Genomic DNA, 23709 nt, shown 5'->3' with positions numbered 1-23709 from the left:
GAGATTAGGTTTCTACTCAGGGGCATCTGCTAAGTGGTAGAAAAAGAAGTGCATTCTTTGGGATTTTACTGTTCTGAATGGATTTGTCACTTTGAAAGGTCAAAGAGGCCCCTTCCACAAAAGCTAGCTGAGCTGGTCTATCCGGTTGTGAATTTCTCTAGAATTCCCTGACCAACAAGCAATTCCACTGCCTCCCTGTACTGATGGAGAAACTGAGGTACGGATGGTGAAAGGTGATGGGCAGTACCTCTGGAGAAGGTCTGGAATCACAACTCTGGGGCTCACTGTATTTTACCCTAAGTTACTCTTCCACTTCCCAAACCCCTTGACTTACAATGGTCCAACCAGCTGCATCTTTACCACACTATCAAGAATCACTGGGGCCATGGTCCTGTCCCCTGCACTCCATCACTTCCACACCCCACACGGCACTCCTCTCTCTCCCTCTTGCTGCAGGCCTGCTGACTGCCCTGGCTTTGTCCACACTCCCATTTCCACCCACCCTCCACTGTCCTCATCACTTGAAAAATGACAGATGATTGCCACTGCCTTCTCCTGATCTTAAACCTTTTCTCTCCTTGTGGCAGGGTTCAGGTTTTGGAGCTGAGCTCAGAGACTAGAACTCAAATTACAGCTCCTGACACTTTTTTTTTACTTCACCAAGTGGCTTGCAGGACCTTAGTTCCCCAACCAGGGATCGATCCCATGCCCCCTACAGTGGAAGCTGAGTCCTACCTACCAGACTGCCAGGGAATTCCCTACAGCTCCTGATTTACGGAGTATGAAGGCCATGGGCAAGATATTTAACTTCGCTAAGCCTCAGTTTTCTCACCTACAAAATGGGATAGGAAGTCCTATCTCAGGACTTCAGTGCAAATTCTGAGTGCACTACCCTACCCAGGGCACCTTGTACAGTGCTTAACACAGATACTGCTCAGTAAGTGGTAACTATGTTAAATTTCTCAGCTTTACCTGAATACTAGCTGATCTTGTATATTAAATCACTCAGAAGTGTCAAAGAGTACAAAAGATGTAAATGTCAGCCATTATTTGAGGTGTTATTATTTTAAGGCTAAATAAGTATCTTTAAAGAAGATGGAATTCTATAAGAAGAGGAAAGAAATCTCCTAATTTGGTCAAGTTGACAGTAAATGTAATTTGTTTGACCAGTTTTGTAAGGACAGAAAGCTGCTCCAGAGAGTCAAGTTAGGCTCGTGTAGGCACCCACTGCATTCAGATTCAGCTCACTTCTTTTCTTTAAAAAAAAAAACAAAACAAAAATAATGAATTGCTCTACCTGGAGCCTCCCAATCTTCAAGTAAAACAAATAATTACTTTGGGCAATAAACTAATTCCTTTTGGACGAATTCAGAGCATAGAGATTAAACACACAGACTAAGGTTTTTTCACAGACAGAAGTTAGAAAGAAGTGGGCCCAAAGCCAGCTGTGTGATTTAGGGTGAATCACCTAACTCCTCTGAACCTCAGTTTTCTCATCTGTGAAATGGGAGACAATAGTATTTACCTCATAGGGTTACTGTAAGGTTTAAGGACAGAAGTCCAAGTGCTTAGCCTAGGGCCAGGCACAGAGTAAGTATGCAGTCAATGGCAGTTATTACAAACAGTTCTTTGTCAAAGTTCAAATACTTCCACAGAACTCTGTAAGTCTTTAACAGGGGCGTCAGGGGTCATGTAGACCAATAATCTCACCTAAAAGTGAGGACCCTTGGGACTCTCCTGGTGGTCCAGTGGCTAAGACATCATGCTCCCAAAGCAGGGGGCCCGGGTTCCGTCTCCGGTCAGGGAACTAATTTGCATGCTGTAACTAAGACCTGACACAGTCAAATAAATAATTTTTTTTTAAAAGAAGTGAGAACTCGGAGATCTGGATAGAGTCCTGCAGGCTTCAGATGTGTACCTGCTGCCTCCCAAATGCACAGGAAGCTCCCTAAGGCTAAGCAGTCATCTTCCTACGTGTCTGTACCCAGAGAGCACCCACCCAGAGCAGGGGCCGGGCTCTGTCAGGAGGAGCGCTGCCACAGACTGAAGGTGCACGCAACCTTCTCATGCTCAGGCCCGCAACAGTATGAGCACGGGTACTTCCGTGACAGGTGGACGGATGAAGCCGCTGAACTCTCAGCAGCCATCAGGGCCTGCCTGCCTGGGATGCTGCAGAGGAGCTACCTCGGCTCTGAGCGCAGCAGTGAGGTGCTGGTGACGGCGCGGGCTGTCATTTATGGATGGGCGCTCATGCCAGGCCACAGCGTAAAGCACCTTACGTGCCCCATCTCACCTGGCTCTCACAACCTCTTAGGAGGGAGGCACTCTTACTTAGTGAAGGACAGGGGAGCCTGGTGTGCTGCAGTCCATGCGGTCTCAGAGGTGGACACACCTTAGTGACTGAACAACTCTTATTACACCCATTTGATAGATAAGGAAACTGAAGGTCAGAGTTCTGAGCTCATTACAGGGTTAAGTACACACTTGTCCGACTCTTCCTCTTTTCTCTCTGCCTGTATTAACAGTCCAAAAGCTGCACTTGAAAATACTGCTGGGCGCAGGCACTGGCCCAATACGACAAGCTGGCCAGGCTTGGTACAGGTGGGCCCTGGGGAATACTCGAGGAGAGGAACTTTTCTGTACTCTCAGATGCGCTCTGTGGGCAAGGAGCTCCAGGTAAGAGAAGTGATCTGGAGTCCTGATCCACTAAGCCTGCAGATAAGGCACCCTGGCATCCAAAGACTGTGATGCTAATTGAGGTGGAAGGTAAGATCCAGTTGATCAGAATGGAGAGCTCTCTTCTAAAAAGAACATACATGGCTTTGTTACATCGTATCTGGTTTTTCTTGAAAAGTTGTACAACAAGATTCCTAACGTTCTGAGACTTGAATTCCAAATACTTTGTTACATTTTTCAAATAATCAGGGAAGAGCTTTAAGAAGAAGCAGAGCTGAAGCCTTACCTCCACTCAGTGAACCACCTCCAGCAAACAAGCAAGTACAAGAAAAAGAGAAAGTGGATCAGCCCAGATGGAGCAGGTCACAGAGCCACCGCACAGATGCAGTGTGGTAAAACACCACGGGCGTGACTCCTGGGCTGGAGACTCTAGCTCTGACCCCACAAGAGTCAGGAGATAAAAGTTAAACGGACCGAGAGTTGAAGTGTTGAGTAGAAAGAGAGTATGCCTCACTCCCACCCATCAGCCTCTGGAAGCCTCAACTGTCTACCTGGGGAAGCGGATCACCTGAGAGAGTGGCCTGACACTAGACAAAGGAACCCTGCAGGGGCCTTCGGCTATGTCAGCACCTCCAGACTGTCTGTGCTGGAGGTCAGGAAAAACCAAGACACAGCAGCAGAACAGAGACAGTGAGCATGGGGTGAGAGCCTGCACTCTGCTGGGAGTCATGCCTACCCGGCTCCTGTCCTCACTCTGACCCCCACCCCACGCAGGTATTTAGTTGCTAAGCTTCAGCTTCTCCACCCTAAAAGAGAGATAATAATGTCAGCTCCAAAGAGTTGCTGTAACCATTAAATACGGTATGTAAATCATCTGGCACAGGGAGTGGCAGAGAGTTTCTCAACTGGGGGCAATTTTGCCCCCCAGGGGAGCATCTGGAGATATTTTTGGTTGTTACAACTGAGGGGTGGTAGTTACTGGTATCTAGTGGGTAAAGATCAAGAACGCCGCTATACATCCTACAATGCAAAGGACAGCCCCCCTTCTCCCCAACAAATGTGACCCACCCTGGAGAATGAAATGGCAACTCACTCCAAATCCCAGGGACAGAGGGGCCTGGTGGGCTACAGTCCATGGGGCCACAAAGAGTCAGACACGACTTAGCAACTAAACAACATATATATATATATATATGTGCATATATACATATGTATCTATAACTGAATCACTGCACCGTACACCTGAAACTAACACAACATTATAAATTATCTACATTTCAACACAAGTTTTTTTTTAATTAAAAAAAAAAAATCATGCAACACAAATCGTCATTAGTGCCAAGATTTAGAAACCGTGGCTGAGCACATAACAGGCACTTCATAAATGTGAGTTATCAAATTATCTTTGTTATTATAACTATAAACAATAAATTGTCATTTCTTTCCCTCGAGGATAACCAGCATCTGTGATTAAAATGATAAGAGACAAAATACATTACTTACTCTACTTCTTGTCATACTGGGTAACAGATCTGTCATGCTGGAGACAGGAAGAGCTTGTTGCTTGGCTGATTCTGGGGAGCCCAATACCTTTGCAAAGTAAATAACATAGCAGAGCACCAGAACTGTAGTATAGGAAAGCTGAAAAAAAGAAAATAGTGGGTTTTAATTGCACTGTTTTAATGTAAGCATAATTAAGAAGGGGTTTTCCCAGTGACTCACTGGTAAAGAATCCACCTGCCAATGCAGAAAGATGAGGGTTCAATCCCTGGGTCCTGAAAATCTCCTGGAGAAGGAAATGGCAACCTACTCCAGGATTCTTGCCTGGGAAATCCCATGGGCAAAGGAATCTGGCGGGCTACAAACTTAGCAACTAAACCACCCACCACTATCACCATAACTAAGATGTGCCTATAGATACGACCATAAAGGCCAGTCAAGAAATAGAACTGTCTTAATTAACTGTACTTTCTATTGAGCAATGACTCACCTTCTGGAAAACAGTACTAGTCACTAACACTCAGGTCCACTGCAGCATCGCTGGGGAAGGCATCACAACACTCCACCTGACTGGGAGAATAGTTCTTCCAGGCAGGCAGAACATAACCTCCATGACAGACATCCACTAGGGCAACCACACAGCAATGTCAGATACGTTCCCAGAAGATTTGTATCTGGCCAAAGGGACGGCTTTCCCACCTAGACAGCACACCATGAGGACCCACATGTCCTGGCTGTGCTAATATCCAGGGATGTGCCATCATCCAGGGCTGGGGATTTCCCACGAACCCTGGAAACCTGTGACGTTATGATTAAAAAGCAAAACTGAGCTGTTGTCTCTCCTCTCTGCCCAGCACATGGGCAGGGCAAGAGCTACCACAGGACTGGGAGGGAAGAGGTGATAAAAGGCCCCACAACCCCTCCCTCTTCCCATCTGAGACAGAAAGATGGCTTCTGGTGAGGAGCAACAGTCTGGAGTTTTGTCTGCAGGTTGGGGAGGACTATCCCAAGATCCCCTTTTTACAAGTTCCCTTCTCCTCTCTCAGCCTGAGAACAGCATTGCGCAGTAGCTCAAGGAGGACTGGGATCTCCAGGTACCACTTTCAATCTGGAAACACCAAGGCTTATCATGTAAAAAAGGCACACATCAAGGACTAAGAGGAGTCTGGATTTAGCAGGTGTAGGCCCTCTGCTTTCCAAACCCATCCACGCGTGAGGACAGACCTGCCACCCACCCTCCTCCTTTCTTGCCTCAAACCCTTTAAGACACAAGCAGTGCTGTGGGAGCCATACCATCTAGTGCCAATGTCCTCTGTAACAAGCACCTTCTCCAGCCCCTTTTCCTGCCTCTGTCACCTTCCCGCTGACCAGAGTCTGGGGAGGAGCAACAGTCTCTTCACAGAGTATCCTAACTACAGGGTCCCTGCTCCTCTTTTTCACATAATGTTGACCATTTTAATCACTTTACAGCATATAATGCAGTGGTTTTTAGTACATTCACAATGTTGTGTAACCACCACCACTATCTAACTCCAGAACATTTTTCATCACTCTAAAAGGAAACTCTTGGCCCATTAAGCAGTCACTCTCCATTCCTCCATCCCCTGATAACCACTAATCTGCTTTCCATCTCTATGGACTCACTTACTCTGGACATTATATATTAATGGAATCATATAATGGGTGGCCTTTACTTCCTGGTTTCTTTCACTTAGTATAATGTTTTCAAGGTTCATTTACATCATAGCACATATCAGTATTTCATTTTTATAGCTGAATAATACTCTATTATATAGATATACCATATTTTGTTTATCCATTCATCAACTGATGAACATTTGGGTTGCTTCTACCTTTTGACTATTGTGAATAGTATTATTACAAACACCTGTATACAAATTTTTGTTTGATCACTTGTCTTCAATGCTTTTGGGTGTATATCTAGGAGTAGAATTGCCGGATTATGTGGCAGTTCTATATTTAACATTTAGGGGAACTGCTAAATTGTTTTCTAAAGCTGCTGCACCATCTTACATTTCTACCAGCAATGTATGAGTGTTCCAATTTCTCTATATCTTCAACAACACTTGCTATTTACTATCTTTTTGATAACTGCCATCCTAGTGGGTACAAAACAGTATCTCATCGTGGTTTTGATTTACATCTGCCTAATGAGATCAGTCCTGGGTGTTCAATGGAAGGACTGATGCTGAAGCTGAAACTCCAATATTTTGGCCACCTGATGCGAAGAGCTGACTCATTGGAAAAGACCCTGATGCTGGGAAGGATTGGGGGCAGGAGGAGAAGGGGAAAACAGAGGAGGAGATGGCTGGATGGCATCAGTGACTCGATGGACATGAGTTTGAGTAAACTCTGGGAGTTGGTGATGGACAGGGAGGCCTGGCGTGCCGCGATTCATGGGGTCACAGAGAGTCGGACACGACTGAGCTGAACTGAACTGAATGACTAATGATGCTGAGCATCTTTTTGTGTGCTTATTTATATATCTTCTTTGGAGAAATATCTATTCAAGTCCCTGACCCACTTCTGGGGTGGTTTGTCTTTTGTTATTGAATTGTGAGAGTTCTTTATTATTCTAGACTGACTCTTTTTATTTGAGTCATGATGTCAAGAGTTGAGGGACCTGTTTCAAGAGGCAAGCTGGAGAAAGGGGAATCCCAGCACCATAGGTGGGGCTCCCCTGGTGATATGAGATGCTGTTAGCTCTTTAACCTTTCCCACAGAGACTGACAGACAATGTCCCAGAGAAGAACTTTCACAAGTCTTATGATAAGGATGCCAATAAAACTTCAAACTCAGAACTGGCCTAGCTGACCTATGATCTATGATGTATCCTGGGTGGGAGCTACAATAATCAGAAAATCATAATGCAAGTAACTTTCCCAAGAAGAGTCAACCAGTAACTGGGCATCTCTATGACCCTCCTACCCTATTAGGGAGAGTACATCGCAAACAATGATGAACACTGAGAATGGCAGTTCTAGACTTAATAAACGGTGGCAAAAATAATCAGAAGTAACATTTCTAAAACATGCAATTGTTGCAAGCTGCTTTTAGGAAGCAATTCTCATTCTTAATCTACAATTTTAAATCTAGCTTTTCTATGTTTCACAGAAATATCTGCAGTTTTTGCCTAGGACACAGGAAAACATTTTCACATAAATCACTACTAAGAACTTTAACTTGCTTTCCAATATATTAAGAAAAATTACAAATTAGTTTCAACTATGAGATGGTCTGATAACTATTTGATCTTAGTTTCATTTTGTAAATTAGCACTTACAGTCTAGCTATGGGGGGCTTCCCAGGTGTCTCAGTGGTAAAGAATCCACCTGCCAAGCAGGAGATATGGGTTTGATCTCTGGATCCTGAAGATCCCCTGGAGAAGCAAATGGCAACCCACTTCAGTATTCTTGCCTCGAAAATTCCATGGACAGAGGAGCCTGGCAGGCTACAGTCCATAGGGTCACAAAGAGTCAGGGACATGACTTAGTGACTGAACAACAAAAACAACTCAACAACAAAAACAACAACAACAAAAATAAGTTATATTTTTAATAGAACTAGAAAGATGAATTAGAACTAGAGAATGGGATAGAACTGAAGCCAAAACTGCTAAAACTGAAAATATACCTCCTATGACTCGATTCACGCCCTCTGAATTAGGAGAGATTTCAATCTAAGTTTAAAAGAGGCTTGGCAGAGATTCCTGCTATTCTGAAAACAATTGATTGAAATTCAGGGAAAATAACAGGCAATTTGATTCCCACCCCACCCCCTTGCTGCTTTTTTTTCTCCTCCAGAAGACTACCAGACAATCAAAGATCAGTTTGATATAGGCTTGCCCACAGAACATCTAAAGAAGCTTTCATGTATGAGAACAAACTTTCATGTCCCCCTCACAGTGGGGACCTGGTGAGGGCCACATCCGGCCTTGGACAGGCATGGCAGCCAGAGGAGAAGCAGTGCCAAGACCATCTTTCTAGAACTTATAGCCTTCTCCACATGCATGAATACTGCAAATGCAAACCACGCAGTAGCAGGAACAAGAAGTAAAACACAGATGGAGAAACAGAGATTATACCAAAGTTAAAAGTCGTAACTCTTACCTGAGCCAAAGAGAAAATGTACAGCCCCCAGTGAGGCAACCACAGCACAAGAAGGGCTGTCAGGATGCTCTTGAGGATTACTGACAGGCTCTCAGCAATCACCTGCAAACCCATAGTAAAGGGTATACTTTAGAGACATTATTAAAACTAAAGAGGCAAAGGAACCCCAGACAATCTGGGATAATGGTTACCCTGGTGGTAGGGGTGGGTGAGTAATATGGTTGGACACAGTATTTATAATGTTCTACTTTGGGACTTCCCTGGCAGTTCAATGATTAAGACTTCACCTTCCAGTGCAGCAGGTTTGATCCCTAGTAGGGGAGCTAAGATCCCACATGCCTTTTGGCCAAAAAACCAAACATAAAAGAGAAGCAAAACTTTAACAAATTCAATAAAGACTTTAAAAATGGTCCACATTAAAAATTTTTGTAATAAAAAAAAATACTGCTCTATTTCTTGGGTTGGGTAGTAGGTTCATGGATCTTTAAGATTTATATATATGCTACATACTATATTGTTTCGTATGTATCGCTTCCTTGGTGGTGGTTCAGACAGTAAAGAATCTGCCTGCAGTGCAGGAGACCTGGGTTCAATCACTGGCTTGGGAAGACACCCTGTAGAAGGGAATGGCTACCCAAAACTAAAAATGGTCCACATTAAAAAATTTTCTAATTAAAAAGAAAAATACTGCTCTATTTCTTGGGTTGGGTAGTAGGTTCATGGATCTTTAAGATTTATATATATGCTATATACTATATTGTTTCATATGTATCGCTTCCTTGGTGGTGGTTCAGACAGTAAAGAATCTGCCTGTAGTGCAGGAGACCTGGGTTCAATCACTGGCTTGGGAAGACACCCTGTAGAAGGGAATGGCTACCCAAAACTAAAAATGGTCCACATTAAAAAATTTTCTAATTAAAAAGAAAAATACTGCTCTATTTCTTGGGTTGGGTAGTAGGTTCATGGATCTTTAAGATTTATATATATGCTATATACTATATTGTTTCATATGTATCGCTTCCTTGGTGGTGGTTCAGACAGTAAAGAATCTGCCTGTAGTGCAGGAGACCTGGGTTCAATCACTGGCTTGGGAAGACACCCTGTAGAAGGGAATGGCTACCCAAAACTAAAAATGGTCCACATTAAAAAATTTTCTAATTAAAAAGAAAAATACTGCTCTATTTCTTGGGTTGGGTAGTAGGTTCATGGATCTTTAAGATTTATATATTATATACTAAATTGTTTTGTATGTATCAAGTAATACACTTTAAAAGATGAAAAAGTTAATATTATTATACAACTAAATAGAATCACTAGGAAAACCCAAAAAACCTCTATGGTCCTCTTAAAGTCTTATTTAAACTAGTAACTTCCCTATTAGCAAAGCTGTTCTTCATTAATAGTGCAGGAGAGGTAAATTTCAACCAAGCCCATCTGACAAATCTCAAGTGAATGAACTGAACTGATCATGTTACCTTTTTTCAAATACATTTTACATGCAAATTTGAAGAGCATTCTCTTTTATAAAAGCATTTTTAAAAAACCACTCTTTCATTTATTCTTCTCATTTCTCATTCACAGCAGAAGGGACACCGACCTTGAGCCTGACAAACATATGTGCTTGTGCCAAGACCCAGAAGGGCTCTCCCAGAAGTTCCACCACTGCTGAGAAGCCAAAAACCACCACTCCAGTTCCATAGTGGGGGACAACGTGAGGATCAGGCACTTCGAGCAACTGTAGCCAGACCCAGCCCAGGAATAAGGACCAAAACACACCCAAAGGAACTCTAGAAAAGGGAAAAAAATGTCTTTTAATATGCTAAATATAACAATAAAAATAAATATATGTTAAAATAGTAACACTGAACAGAAAAGAAATATGGTCATGATAAAAACAGCTACCACTTATTCAGGCACTTACTACATGCCAGGCACTATGATTCACCCCGTTTATCTCACTGAGTCCTCACCATAATACTCTGTCATCACCCCCACTTACAAGATGAAGAAACTAAGGCTGACAGGCATAGGGGATATTTGGCCAAGGTCTTAAACAGCTAGTCAAGGGCAGAAGCAGGACTCAATCCTGATCTAACTCCAAAGCCTGCTCCTATCCACTGTTTTACACTGACTTACAAGTAAAACTGCCAGAAGTGCCTGCTGTTTGCACTTAGAACGACTAAAGGATGGTATAGAGCTGGTCTTATACTTCAAATAACTGGAAGTCCAGTGCACAGTATCCCTTCAGGTGTGACCAGAAGGCTCTTCAGCATGACTGGGTGGCTAACAGTCATTCCTCTAATAAAATAAACACGTCCCAGCCCTTACAACAGTCATCTCCATGAGGTAATAAAGAGTTATGCAAGGGAAGGACTGCAAAACCATTTGAACCATCAGCCCTCCCGGCAGGAACTGAACTGCAGAAAAGTCATTACAATTTTTAGCTGATATACTTGACCCTCAAGAATATTTTATTTTTTATTTTATTTTTTTACTTGGCCCTCAAGAATATTTTAAAAGGCTCAGAAGTGAAATCAACATGACAAAATGAGGAAAGATACAAAGAAACACTTCAAAAGGCTTTCAAAAAATAATAAGTGGCTGTTAAAAGATCAGAAAACGCTGTAAAAAGAAATGGTTAGGAATAAAAAGGATGGCACAGGCTCAGTGGGAATCAAAACAGCAGAAATGGCCTACAGAGGCTGAAGGGGGTAGAAATGGGGCTAGAAACGTGGCACAGAAACCCCCACCCAAAGCCTCCTCCTGGCTCCTGGCTGTCCTGAGAGAAAACAGCCAGGGAAGCTCCTTCACACAGACGTCCTCCCCTTCCTGCCCCATGCCAATGGCCCAGAAGCCCATTGCAAAACCCAAGCTGGAGACTATTCAGCCTTAGGCAAGAAATGCTGTTTAACTTCTCACTTACTACACTTGCCTCCAGGAAACTGTCTGCGGCCAAAGAACAACTCACGTGAGCCACAGGAGGCTGAGAGTCTGACTCCAGTCTCTCTTGGCTGCCCCACTCAGACATGCTCGACGGAAGGCCTCTCTGGCCAGGAAGAGGGTGGTCGAGTAAAGCAGTGTTAGCCTATAAAGGAAAAGCAGAGAATAATATGATGTGCAGTTTTTTCATAGAGACAACTTCAGGGATTTTCCAGCAACCGGGAGGAGGAAAAGTCTCAGTTATCTTGGTGGTGATATGGAGGGGCAACGGTTTCTTACAGAAGCCCCTTCCCCAACTAATCGGACCCACACAGTAACCGAGTTAGGAACTCAACAAGGGCCATATGAGTGTGTGCCCACGGAGAGTTATGCCTAGGAGAGAAACTGCCACAGTGGCCCCCAAAGGCTACAATCTTTGTGTCTATGCAGAGGTGTGGCTCTGACCATAAGGAGGAAAAAAGGACAAAATATGACCCCTAATGGTAGCCAGAGGGCCTCTTGGCTACCCTGACACTGGTGACCTAATGGCCCCTGTGAAAGAAGCGAGGCTCTCCTCGGTGGAGAATCTCAATGCAAGCAACGAGGCTGGCAGCCATGACTGGGGCTGCTGTAACCCAGATGAGCAAGGCCTGTCTGCATCCCTCCTGGAGGGCAGCACCTAGGTGGACCCTCCTGCACCTCAGCAGAGAGTAACGATGGTTCCCCTTCCTCGGCAGGCAGTGACCTGGATGAAGCCACAGTGGGGACAGCCCAGGGCAACGGTACCTGAGGTTGCCCAAGGACCATCCTGGAACGCAGTGCATCCGCCCAAATGAGAGCGAACCATACCTTAAGCAGCTGGGCAGGCCAGATAAGGGCTGTCAGAGCAGGGATCTGGCAATCTGGGGAAGGCCAGCTGGACAGAGGCCCCAACTGCTTTAAAGTCTGAGTACCTGAGACCTTGGCCCTCTTCCTTCCTGTTTTTATAACAGCATGTCTCAAAGTATGGCCCCTACTTCAAAATCACCTGAAAAAACTGTCAAAATGCAGTTCCCAGGCACCTCCTCAGTCCCATCTAGTGCAAAGCTCACCAGATGATTCTTTTGCCCACCAAAGTTTGAGAGCCTTCATTAAAGCTCCAAGAACAGCACCAAGAGCATATGTTCAGTAAGTATTATTATAGATGTAAAATGCTGTCTGGAACATACTGTCTTGTTTACCAGAATGTGAAGACACACCTAAGAACCTGAGCTATACTGAGCACGCACATCGCTTCCTATACTTTTGTGTCATTTGTGAAGACAGAATATGTGTGGGTGTCCATGAACAGACAGGAGGAGAGTAGAAGAAACAGTCTAAAAGACAAAGCAAGCTGGCTTTCTAAGAGCCTCCGAGGAACTAATGACAAGGACTCAGTTCTCATCCCACTGCCACTTTCCAATTATAAAATTCACTAAGGAGGGAGGGAAGGTGGCTGCTCTGGCCCTGCAATTACAAAGCACATCTTCATGATCTGCAGAACTCCTGCTTCCTTTGCTGTCAGCAGGACAAGAACACAGGATTATACCTGAGTTAGAGTTAGCAGTGAATTACTCCCACTCCTCTGCTGAGTTCTAAGAGCAGGCACAGCAGAAGAGCTGGCAGAGAAATGTGCATTTGGAGGCAGCTAATGGAAAACACACCACGGGTCCATTAAAAGCAACATCGCCTGCTCATCCCCCAAACCCAGCACGCTCCTCTTCTGCCCACTGCTGAAACACTCTGCTTCCGGTAAAGGTCCAGGCTCCTAGAATTTGAGGGTGACACACAGGTACAGAGTTTGAAGAAAACCCAACTAGGGATATAAGCTGTGGACAATGCCAGGGTATACTCCTTCTTACCTGACATTCACTATGCCAACGATTTCCTTCGATAGGAAGCGAAGAATAAATGCATTCAAGACAAAGGTGATCAATCGAAACAACACCTGCCAAAAAAAGAAGACAAATACATAAGAATAAACTATATTGGGAAGGTTTACTTTGCTGAAATGAACACAAGATGGCTGCTCTTCTTAATGTAATGACATACAGAAGCTTTGTCAGAGAGATTCTTTCTGAAATGTTCAAGCTGTCTGTACTGCTTGTGAAATCTCATTCCTTGGGGTCTCTTGGCACTCGTGTGCAATGGTCAAAGAACTCAAGGTGCTTGTAAGTTTCCCTAGTTTACTGACAAGAAGAGGGAAGCCGTGACAGATTCATTGAATTTCTTCAGGTTCAAAGTCAGGCACTCCAGTGGGCAAAAAGGGAATTCTAGCTAGTGCTTCACAATGGCGTTCCCTTTCTAACCTATTTAGAAAGAGCATGCACTTAGCAAGTGAAAGCCTGCATGATAAAGCAGACTTACCAGGAATTATGGAGTCTAATTTCTCCTTCTTTTCTGCCTAGTAATACCTAAGCACCTGATACTGATGTTGAATCTCTTTGAACTTTAGTTTTGTCAATTGGGAAGCAGAAAAGGCTATATATATTTACTGAATATTTGCCACTTTCCAGAGAGGAGATGAAATATCTTTTAAACAACTGCAATAAGATAATATAAAACAGAGGAAAAAGGAAAACAGTCTAGCTAATGCCATTGGAAAAGGAAATGCCCCAAGATTCTTAGGCCTGTCAATTCAAAAAAACCACCTGAGCTAAGAATTCTTCCCATGAGACAGAGAAAAACAGGTCGCGATTAAATAAGGTTGCCAAATGAGGATAATGGCTGGGGTGCAAGCCTCACTAAGTGCCACCCACCTCTGCAACCTGGCAGCCCCACAAGGGCAACTCAAAGGCACTCCGGAGCAAATGATGCAAATGACAGATCACTTCTGTGTCAAGCACTCTGAGTTACACGTGAACAGTTACTATCTGGAATATTCAACCGAAGTATGCCAATGGACCACAGTGACATTTCCCACAGTATATCTCTGGGAAAAGGTATGACCAAAAGAGAGACTACAGTCTAACATGGTCCCCAAAGTGTCACAAAGCAGCAAGGTCTCCAAAGCCAAGACATCACCATGTTAATCTTTATGGAGTCCAAGATGACCTTTTGAAAATCTCAGGAAAGCTTGGTAGCCTCTCCTGAGAAACATGCAGGTACATACATAAGACACCAAATTCTGTATTCAATTTTAGAGATTTGAAACGAATTCACGCAGCTCTTAACAGAAAAAATTTTCTCAGCTCAGCATTTCAACTCACCATTTAGCTAAACTTGTCTTCGAATTTTTGTAAGCCTCAATTTTCATTCATGTCAAATGAGGCTACCTGTCTCACAGAGTTGATAACAAGGACCAAACAACACCAAAAAAATGAAAGCATTTTTGAAAAATGCATCCAAATAAAAGGAATTAATAATTTCACTATAGCTGGCTCAGAGTGAAGACAGGCAATAAACTCCCAAATTCCTGCAGAACAGAGTGTAATTGCAAAACTACTGTACCTCAAGTGCCCGCATTGTAATTTGAGAAAGCACAGAAGACTGAATTAAAACACTCCAAGAAACCTAAACATTATGGCTATTACAAACACACACACACATACACACAGACTTCCCTGGTGGTCCAGTGGTTAAGACTCAACACTACCAGTGCAAGGGATATGGATTCCATCCTTGGTTGGAGAACTAAGATCCCACATGCTATAACCAAAAAAATAAACAAACACATAAACACATTTATGTTAACTTCAAAGTTATTGTTGCTAATAAACTTAATGTCTCAGGCCATATCCACACCTAATTGGCTTAAGTTAAGGTTTGAGCTAATGAAGCTATGAAGTTGTTCACATTCCCCATATTTGCTCCATATTGTGGGCCTTATTAGCAACATAGTCTTCATTTAACTTTGTAAAGGACTTGATAGTTTTTTCTAAAAAGCCCTTTCACATCTTTTAAATAGCTGATCCCTAAAAGCAACCAGGTAAATGCACAGGAAGCAAGTAAGTCTCAGAGCAAAGGGATTTGCCACATGAAAAGCAAATGACCCAGCTTGACCTTATGGCTAAGTCCATCAGACTCCTAGACTAGTGGGTTTTCTGTTATGACTTGTTTTCTTTTTATGAAGCCAATCTCAGTACTAAGATATCGTCAGACGTTGAACAATCAACACTGTGGATAAAACACTGAATTCAAATAGCTATCAATGTGGTGAAATAGAAAAGAAATACAACTAAGTAACTCGGGATTCACCTAATTAAGGGTTACATGAACAGCTAACTAAGTGTATATTTGTGCAAGGAATTCTTCTACGTGCCTTACGTAGCTCATCTCATTTCATTCCTACAATGATCATTTAAAAAGTTCATATTACCATAATAAAAACAGCTAACATTTAGTAAGTATTTACAATATGCCTAATGACATTGTGAGGTTGCACTATCATTCTCATTTAAGAGGACAGACTGATGACTGTAGAAGTCAAGAGATTTTCACCAAAGGCAGGCACTTAGCAAGTGACAAAGCCCTAACGTGAGCCCTGGTCTGCCTGATTCTTTCTCTCAACTTCCATGTGAAAAGCTGCCTCTCTAAAATAAGGCGGAGAGTAGATTCAGGGCTTTTGTGAGTAAGGGTTGAAAGGCTCAGGAGCAAGACAGAGAAAACATGAAACACCTGGCTTCATGGCTAAATGACTTAGAATGACCTGGCTCTAGGGTTAAAAGAATCTTAATGATGACATTTGGATCAACTGGCATGTACCACATCTGACAGATGATAAAAATTAGTGCCAAGAGGAGTAAGTGATTTGTCCATGGTCACGCTGCCAGAAGGAAGATGTAGTCAATGTACTACTGTGTTAAGTAACAATTATACAGATAAGCCCAACCCAGCCTCACAGCAACCTTATGACCTAGGTACTGTTATTACTCCCATTTTATGAGGAGGAGTCTTGGGTCATGCAGCAAGCACATGATAGAACCAAGATTCCAAATCAGGCCTGTCTCAACCCAGGTCCCTGTTCTTAGCTATGCCATACTGTCTCTCTGAACTCAGTGGGAGTCAAAGTTTGAAAAAAAGTTTGAGGTAAGGAGTGGGACATGGATAAAAAATTAACAAATAAACAAAAAGCCCTGGCTTAAAAAAAACAAATTCGAGAGCACCCAAGGCATCCCTCCCTTACTGCCATATGGGAAACAGAATGCTCAAAAGGAAAGTGATTTGTCTGCAATCTCTCAGCTCTGTGCCCAGGTGTCCCCTCTCAGGCGCCACCGCCTCTCGCCAAACCCCTCCGTATTAGCTGTGTCCACGCCGGAATGGGTTCTCAAGGGCCTGAGGGTCTCCCCGTGAATCCCGCTGCAAGACGGGCTGGGGCCGGCCCCCCAGAGTACCTGAAGGAGCAGACCTGAGGAGGCCAACCGGGCCGCCTGGCCCAGCACCTCCCGGCTGCCCATAGCTTCGGCGCACGGGCTCTGTCATCATGAAACGCCTCCGATACCCGACTTCGTCGCGAGAAGATGGCGTCACCGAGGGACTCGCTCGCTGATTGGCAGTTTTCGTACGGCGGAGGCGGGGCACTGGAAGATCTGGCCCTTTAAGGGGACGGGAGTACGGCTGCGTCAGTGTAGTTGCGCCGCCTCGCCGCTCAGTTTTGTGGTAATTGGTGGTTTGTGTATCTATCCCTACGCGTCCGAAATAAATTAAATATTGTGACCATACTAAGAGACGCTGTTAAAGTAGCCAAAGCCCCTTCTCTAAAGCTCCCAGCCATCAACCAAGAAACCCTACCTTCCCTGGCTTCATGTGCCAAAAGGAACAAGCTATTCAAGGACCTGCGTAAAAAGAGTCTTGATAATTTGGCCTTCGCTTACAACATCACGGCCATGGTCCCCTGAATCAGACTGGACAAGACTGTCCCAGTTTTACAGCGAAAACACTGAGGACTAGAAGTTAAATACAACATCTTCACATGTGTGATTTTGTGTAATGCTTTCTCAAGTGCTGAAAAATTGGACCCTGTTGTCAGAGAGGAATAAGGTGAGACCTGGAGATGTGAAGTGACTTGTTCATGTATACACAATTTCTACCAGTGTAGAGCAGACCCCAGACTCCTGATCCTAAACTTGCCTCTCTTATCTACATACTACCAGCTGTGAGAACAGAGAAGTGCTTCAGAAAATGTAAAGTGCCCAACACAGTCATCAGTTGTTCTGTCCATGCTATCATCTGCTATGCAGGCCATAGAAAGTCCTATTTATCTCTTTTAGGCCCTAGATGATTTGACCCCAACTTACCTTTCAACCACCTTTCACACTATCACTGCCCTTTCCCTGAAACTTTCTAGACTCTATCCTTTCAGATCCCTTACAGGCCCTAATTGGCCTTTGCTCTGCTGCTACCTCTGCCCAAAATGCCCTCCTTGCACCACCTACCCTCCCAGACTCCAGTGTTTGTGAGTACAACAGCACCTCCTGTGGATTGAATGTGTCATCCCCAAATTCATGTGTTGAAGCCCTAATTTCCAATGTGGTTGTAATTGGAGGTGTGGCCTTTGGCAGGCAATTAGGTCATGAGAGTGGAGTCCTCATGCATGGGGTTAGTGACCTTCCAAGAAGAGAAGAGAGAGGAACTCTCTCCCTGCCCTGTGAGGATACAGCAAGAAGGTGGCTGGCTGCAACCCAGGAAGAGGGCTCTCACCAAGAACTGAACCAGCCAGCACTGTATCTTAGACTTCCCAGCCCTCAGAACTGCAAAAAATAAATTCCTATTGTTTAAACCACCCAGTCTATGTTTTTCTATTACAGCAGCCTAAGCAGATTAAGATAGCACCTGTAAAGCACTTTGTAACCTAGGCCTTGACCTAGGCTGCCTGCCCACCCCCTCAGACCTTAGGCTGGCAGGTGAGGTAGGCCCTGGCTCCCTTTATCTCCAGCGAAGCAGCTGCCTTAGCAGCTTAGCGCAGTCTGCTTTGCAGTGAAGAGACTAAACTATGTCTAGACATCCCATAGGCTCTGAGAAGGCAGGAATGAAGAGCATTTGACTTTGCCTCCTGAAGCAGCGGCAGGGAAAGTCCCTAGTACACCCATGAATGCTTCCTGACCTATTACTGCTGCTGGAAACAGACTATGGAGCTCAAGACCTATGCACTCTCCTCACTCCCATCTTGCCAGGTTAATCAAGCTCCGTCTTATGGCAGAGACTCAGAATGTAAGCTTTTGACTATTAGAGCTGGCCCTGAATCCTCATTCTACCACTCATGAACCAGGTAACCTCAATATGCTCAGCTATTAAATAGGGGATATTATCTGTCTTGTGATGGCAATTGTAAGGATTAAAGTAGTCAAAAGTCTGGCCCTTCAGCAGCTTAAATTCTAGTGGAAGGAAGACTGGGGGAAAAAAACACTTGTAAACGAATAATACAATTTCACAAAGTGATAATGCTATGAAAAAATGAAATAAGGTTATAGAGGCTCTTAGAAGGGAAGGGAAGAGTGCTGTTCTGGAAGGCAGAGCAAATTAAACATCCACTTAGAGAGGAGAGCAAAATGCTGAAGGGTTGAGCTATCTGGCCTGTGGGCTGAGATGTCCAAGGCCTTGACCTAGGCTGCCTGCCCACCCCCTCAGACCTTAGGCTGGCAGGTGAGGTAGGCCCTGGCTCCCTTTATCCCCAGCGAAGCAGCTGCTTCCTCCACAGCTCCTCCTCGGAGCACAACCAGCCAAGAGCTCTTCATGTCAACACACTCTAACCCTAGTCATCTGGGTGGGCTGAATGACTAGGGAATCATTTCACTGGGGGCAAAGAAGCCAAGGAGGAAATTCTCCAAGGTAAGTCCAAAGTGCAAAGTCTCCCAGGAGTCCAAGGAACAGACTCCAAGGGACTTCTGGGCAGGGAGTCAAAGGCCCTTTTCTGTCATTCCAGAGGGTAGGATTTAGCAAGGAGACACTGAGCAGATGCTTTGTGCACAGAGTCATGTGTGGTACAAGAGTGTGTGGGAGAGAAAGAACTGTGATGAGAGTCAGTGAGCGCTGAGCACTAACTCCATGTCAGGTGCTCATGGGAGCACTGTACATGCATGTACTAACCCCTTCATTCTCTCAACAGCTCGTGAGGTAGTTGTTATAGATCAGGACTCTGGGAGAACTGCAGAGATTGAGATGCAGTGAGCTTGAAGTTGTCCCCGGCCTCAGCACTGAGCTGCTCCAAAGGCCTCCCCTCTGTTAAAGGTATTGGCACCAACGGGGCCTGGCACACTCCATAGTTCTTATGCAGAGGGCTAAGCTCAGGGCTGGTGAGCTAAGACCTGTTGGCTATTGCCTATTTTATACCACCTGCAAGCTAAGAATAATTTTTAGAGTTGTAAATGGTTAGGAAAAATCAAAAGAAGACTATTTCATGACACATGAAAATTTCATGAAATTCAGATTTCAGCTCCACATATAAAGGTTCTTTTTTAATTAGAAAATTGGTATCATGTTGTATATTTCCAATGTTGCTTTCAAATTATTATTTTTTTAATTGAGGTATAGTTGATGTACAATATTATATAAGTTTCAGGTGAACAACATAGTGATTCACATTTTTAAAGGTTATATTTCACTTATAATTATTATAAAATGTTGTCTGTATTCCCTGTTTTCTCATATATCCTTATAACTCATTAATTTTTATAATATTTATTTATTTATTTGGCTGTTTCAGGTCTTGGTGCAGCATGAAGGGCCTTCATTGCATCATGTGGCCCATGGAGTCTCTAGTTGTGGCACATGGGCTCCAGAGCCTATAGGCTTTGTTGTTCCAAGGGATGTGGGACCTCAGTTCCCCAACAAGGGATCAAACTCATGTCCCCTACATTACAAGGCAGAGTCTTACCCACTGGATCACCGGTGAAGTCCTAGCTCATTTATTTTATACATAGTAGTTTGTACCTCTTAATCTCCACCCCTATCTTGGCCCTCCCCACAAATAAAGTTTTATAGAAACATAACCACATCCACCCATTTGTTTACTTGTTGTCTATAGGTACTGTCCTACTACAGTAGCAGAGTAGTTTGGCCTGACAAACTGAAAATATTTACTATATGGCCTTTTAAAGAAAATGTTTGCCACTCTTGGTGATCAACATTGAGCTCTGGTGCCCAACATGCAGTGGACATTTCAATACTGACTGAATGAATGCATACATAAAATAATTTTTTAATTAGCTCATGGCAAGGTCCAAAATGATTAATGATAATGATGATAAGAGTCCTTTCCTGGGGGTCCTTTGGTTTGGGGGACAAGTGACCCCTGGCAGAACACTAGGCTGTAATTAGTTGTCATTGAAGGAGCTTTCCCCAGGGTTCCCCCCTCCTTTTTGCTCTTCGTGCCAGGTAGCCTCCCTGCCAGGGAAAGTTGACCTGAGCTGGCTATTTTATTACAAAGCTAGAGGGAGTGCCAGGGCTGTCGCCAAGCCAGTTAGACTCCTGGGGCATCGGAACAGAGAGGGAGGTGGCTGCTGGGTGGGGAAGCAGGACAGAAGATACAGCAAGTGGAGCCCTGGACCTCAGCTGGGTGTAGGCAGGACAGCAGGGCATGGTCCCATATACCAGCCACTAGCCCTGCCCTGCCAAGGCTTCCTGCTGCCCAGAGGACCTCCACCAGGGCCCTCCCTGCAAGAGAAACTCAAGAATCAGTCCCTCACTCAGAAGTCCCTGGGCGTGAGGATTCAGCTGTGTTACTAATAATCCATGTTTGCTGAGCCCAGGTAGGTATTGTGCTGCACATTTCTCTTTCATGAGCTCATTTTACTCCCACAGCAGCCCCACAAGGTACACACTGCTATTATCCCCATTTTACAGACCAGGAGACTGAGGCTCAGTAGGGTAAAGGACCTGCCTAAGGGCTAGTAAATGGCGGCGCCAGAATTTGCACTGGGCTGTGTAACTCTCAGACCCTTAACCAGGACTGAACCAGAGTGTTTATTGTAGTGCTGAGTTTTGGGGCTTCACTTCAGCAGTTCTGAGTCAAAAAGACTAGGGTGGGCCTAGGAATATGCATTAACCTAGGTGGTTCTGATACAGTGGACCAAGCTCTGGGAAGCACAGCCTGAGGGCAGATCTCCAGGCACCTTGGGAAAATCTACCTCCTTTGGTGGGCTGGAAAATTCTGTCTGCTGAAAGCAAGCAAATTGAGTCCTGAGATCTGCTCCCAGGCCCGTCCAGCCCACAAGGAGTCTTGCTGTCAGGATTGGGGTGCAGTTCGGGGGTCAAGGCAGCAGGGACTGGAGGTAGTGCCTGTGTGAGGGCCTTGGGGAGATATTTTTTCACCTTTTACTTACTTATTTAAATTTTTAAATATTTTGACCACATTGCATGTCCACGAGGTCTTTTTGTTTCCCTGACTGGGGATCGAACCTGCACCCCCCACATTGGCAGCATGGAGTCCTAACAACTGGACCACTGGGGACGTCCCCACTTGGGAAAGATTTGTACCAGGAAGGGTGCACAGTGCACCCCCTGGGTCCCCGGGCCTGCCCAGGGCCTGGGGGTGAGCAGCCACAGGGTCCTGGCTTTGTTGGCTCCTGTGGGCTTTGATTTGTGCAGAGATAAGAGAATAAATCGCAATGTCTGCTCATCAGCCTGCTTCATTTCAACTCAGTGTCTATGCCAGTGCCACTAATCTATGCCGAGGCATAAGGGAAGGTTTCCTGCAGGAGCCTGTTTTGAGCTGCACCTTGAAGGGCAGGAAGGCATAGTCAGACAGAAGGATAAGCAGGCAGAGAGAATACAGAGGAGGAGACTTGCCAAGCCCACTGGGGGACCCAGTGAGGTCCTCCCTCACTGGTCTGTGACCGGTGCAGAGTTGGTGGCACTGAGAATAGCAAGTTCGTGGATGTGAACGTGCATGTGTGAATGAAATTCAGGCACATGTGTTCACATGCATGACAGGAGGTGAGTGGGCATCTATTCATGGGTGTAGATGTATTTGCCAGGGTCTGCCCTCAGACAGACTTTATCTGTTTGCCCACAGACAAAGTCTGTGCACACACATGCATCACATGTGCTTGTGTGTTTATGTGTGAGCACAAATGTGAAAACTTGAGTGTTAGATCACATGTATTGTACACAGCCGGTGAACATATGGGGAAACAAAGGTGTGCGTGCATGCAGGTATACATGTACGCGTGCCACCTCAGGGAGTCAGCCTTTGGACTTTCTGATTCTGGGTCTATGGCCCCCATAAGTATTAATGGTTAATGTTGTTGAGTCAGGCCTCCACTTTTCATGCATCACCTCAATTAATTTTCTCAACAATCTTACATGGTGGGCTTATAACAGTTATTTAATCATCTTCTGAGTTATTACCCCATTTTCCAGATGAAGAAACTGAGGCTTAGAAAAGTAAAGTGACTTGCTCTAGTGGCTCAGAGAGTAAGGAATCTGCCTGCAATGCAGGAGATGTGGGTTCTTTCCTGGATGGGGAAGATCCCCTGGAAAAGCGAATGGCAACCAACTCCAGTATTTCTGCCTGGAGAATCCCATGGACAGAGGAGCCTGGTGGACTACAGTTCTTGGGGTCGCAAAAAGCCAGATATGACAGCAACAAACAACACACAGATGAAGAAACTGAGGCTTACAAAAGTAAAGTGATTTACTCAGAGTCACCCAGCCAAAAGGCAGGAGAGCTGGGATTGAGCTCAGACTATCAGACCTCACTTTCTGCAAGCTGCTTCTTAGCGATTCACAAAGCTCCAGGGAGGAAATGCCTCGGGCATCCTCCTGCCCCTGGCCTGGACCCGGCACAGACACTCAGGGCTTCTCATATGCTAGGTAGGAAGGGGCTATTCCTGGGACCTGGGTCTTGAGACCCAGAGCTACACACGTAGAAAGGTCACACAGAGGTGAAATGGGGCAGTCTTTGTTTATCCAAAACCCCAAAGAATTTGGGCCAGAGCCAGTGGAGGCCCCTAGCCTGAGCACATGGTGTGTTTCCTGCCCTCTGGAACAGCAGCCCAGCACGGAGAGTTACCCCCAGGCTTTTCTAGCATGGTTTCTTTTTTTTTTTTTTTTATTCCCCCCAAAGGGAGGTGCACCGTTCCTGGAAGTACTGCAACACCAGGTCGATGCGTGGAGTGGACGGAGCAAGCTCCTATTCCAACTCCTAATTCCAAAAATCCATTTAATATATTGTCCTCGGATAGAGGACGTATCAGATATTAAACTGATAAGAACAAATACTACACATGATCTTAGCCAAAAGGCCGAGAAGCGATCTAGCATGGTTTCTTGAAGGCTGCTTGTCAGCACCCGTCCCTGAAAAAGGCAAGGATTGAGCCTGGGGACCAGAATGGACTTGGAAGCCAGGGCAGGCCCTTCTTGGCCCTGACAGCCTGTTGGTGACAGTGGCACCAACTTGCATTCTTGTCGTTTTTTCTTGCATTGAGGGTACAAGTGCCACATAAAAACCAAAACAGACAATAATAATTTTTTAAAAAATAAGTCACATAGAATCATTTTTCTCAACCATTTGGAAATGACTGATCTA

General features: G+C 44.7%; 1 protein-coding gene and 1 non-coding gene across 2 annotated transcripts in view; both read right to left on the bottom strand.

Moving 5' to 3' along the window:
- The window catches only part of RFT1 (RFT1 homolog), a 39144-nt gene extending 22461 nt beyond the window's left edge, over positions 1-16683 (bottom strand). Inside the window, exons 1-6 of the mRNA XM_043886399.1 lie at positions 16577-16683; positions 13106-13191; positions 11275-11391; positions 9904-10093; positions 8307-8408; positions 4180-4317 (exon numbers count right to left, since the gene is read on the bottom strand). Of these exons, the coding sequence (XP_043742334.1) occupies positions 4180-4317; positions 8307-8408; positions 9904-10093; positions 11275-11391; positions 13106-13191; positions 16577-16639 (696 nt within the window). The 5' untranslated portion in view covers positions 16640-16683. The remainder of the gene's footprint in view (positions 1-4179; positions 4318-8306; positions 8409-9903; positions 10094-11274; positions 11392-13105; positions 13192-16576) is intronic.
- A 6563-nt stretch (positions 16684-23246) lies between these two features.
- Positions 23247-23437, bottom strand: LOC122683385. The gene has a single exon (XR_006337730.1). It is a non-coding gene; the product is annotated as a U2 spliceosomal RNA (small nuclear RNA).
- Between the last annotated feature and the right edge of the window lie 272 nt (positions 23438-23709).

The sequence above is a fragment of the Cervus elaphus genome, chromosome 24 (genome assembly GCF_910594005.1).
Source record: "Cervus elaphus chromosome 24, mCerEla1.1, whole genome shotgun sequence".
Classification (NCBI taxonomy): domain Eukaryota; kingdom Metazoa; phylum Chordata; class Mammalia; order Artiodactyla; family Cervidae; genus Cervus; species Cervus elaphus.
This window is presented reverse-complemented; position numbering and strand designations above follow the sequence as displayed.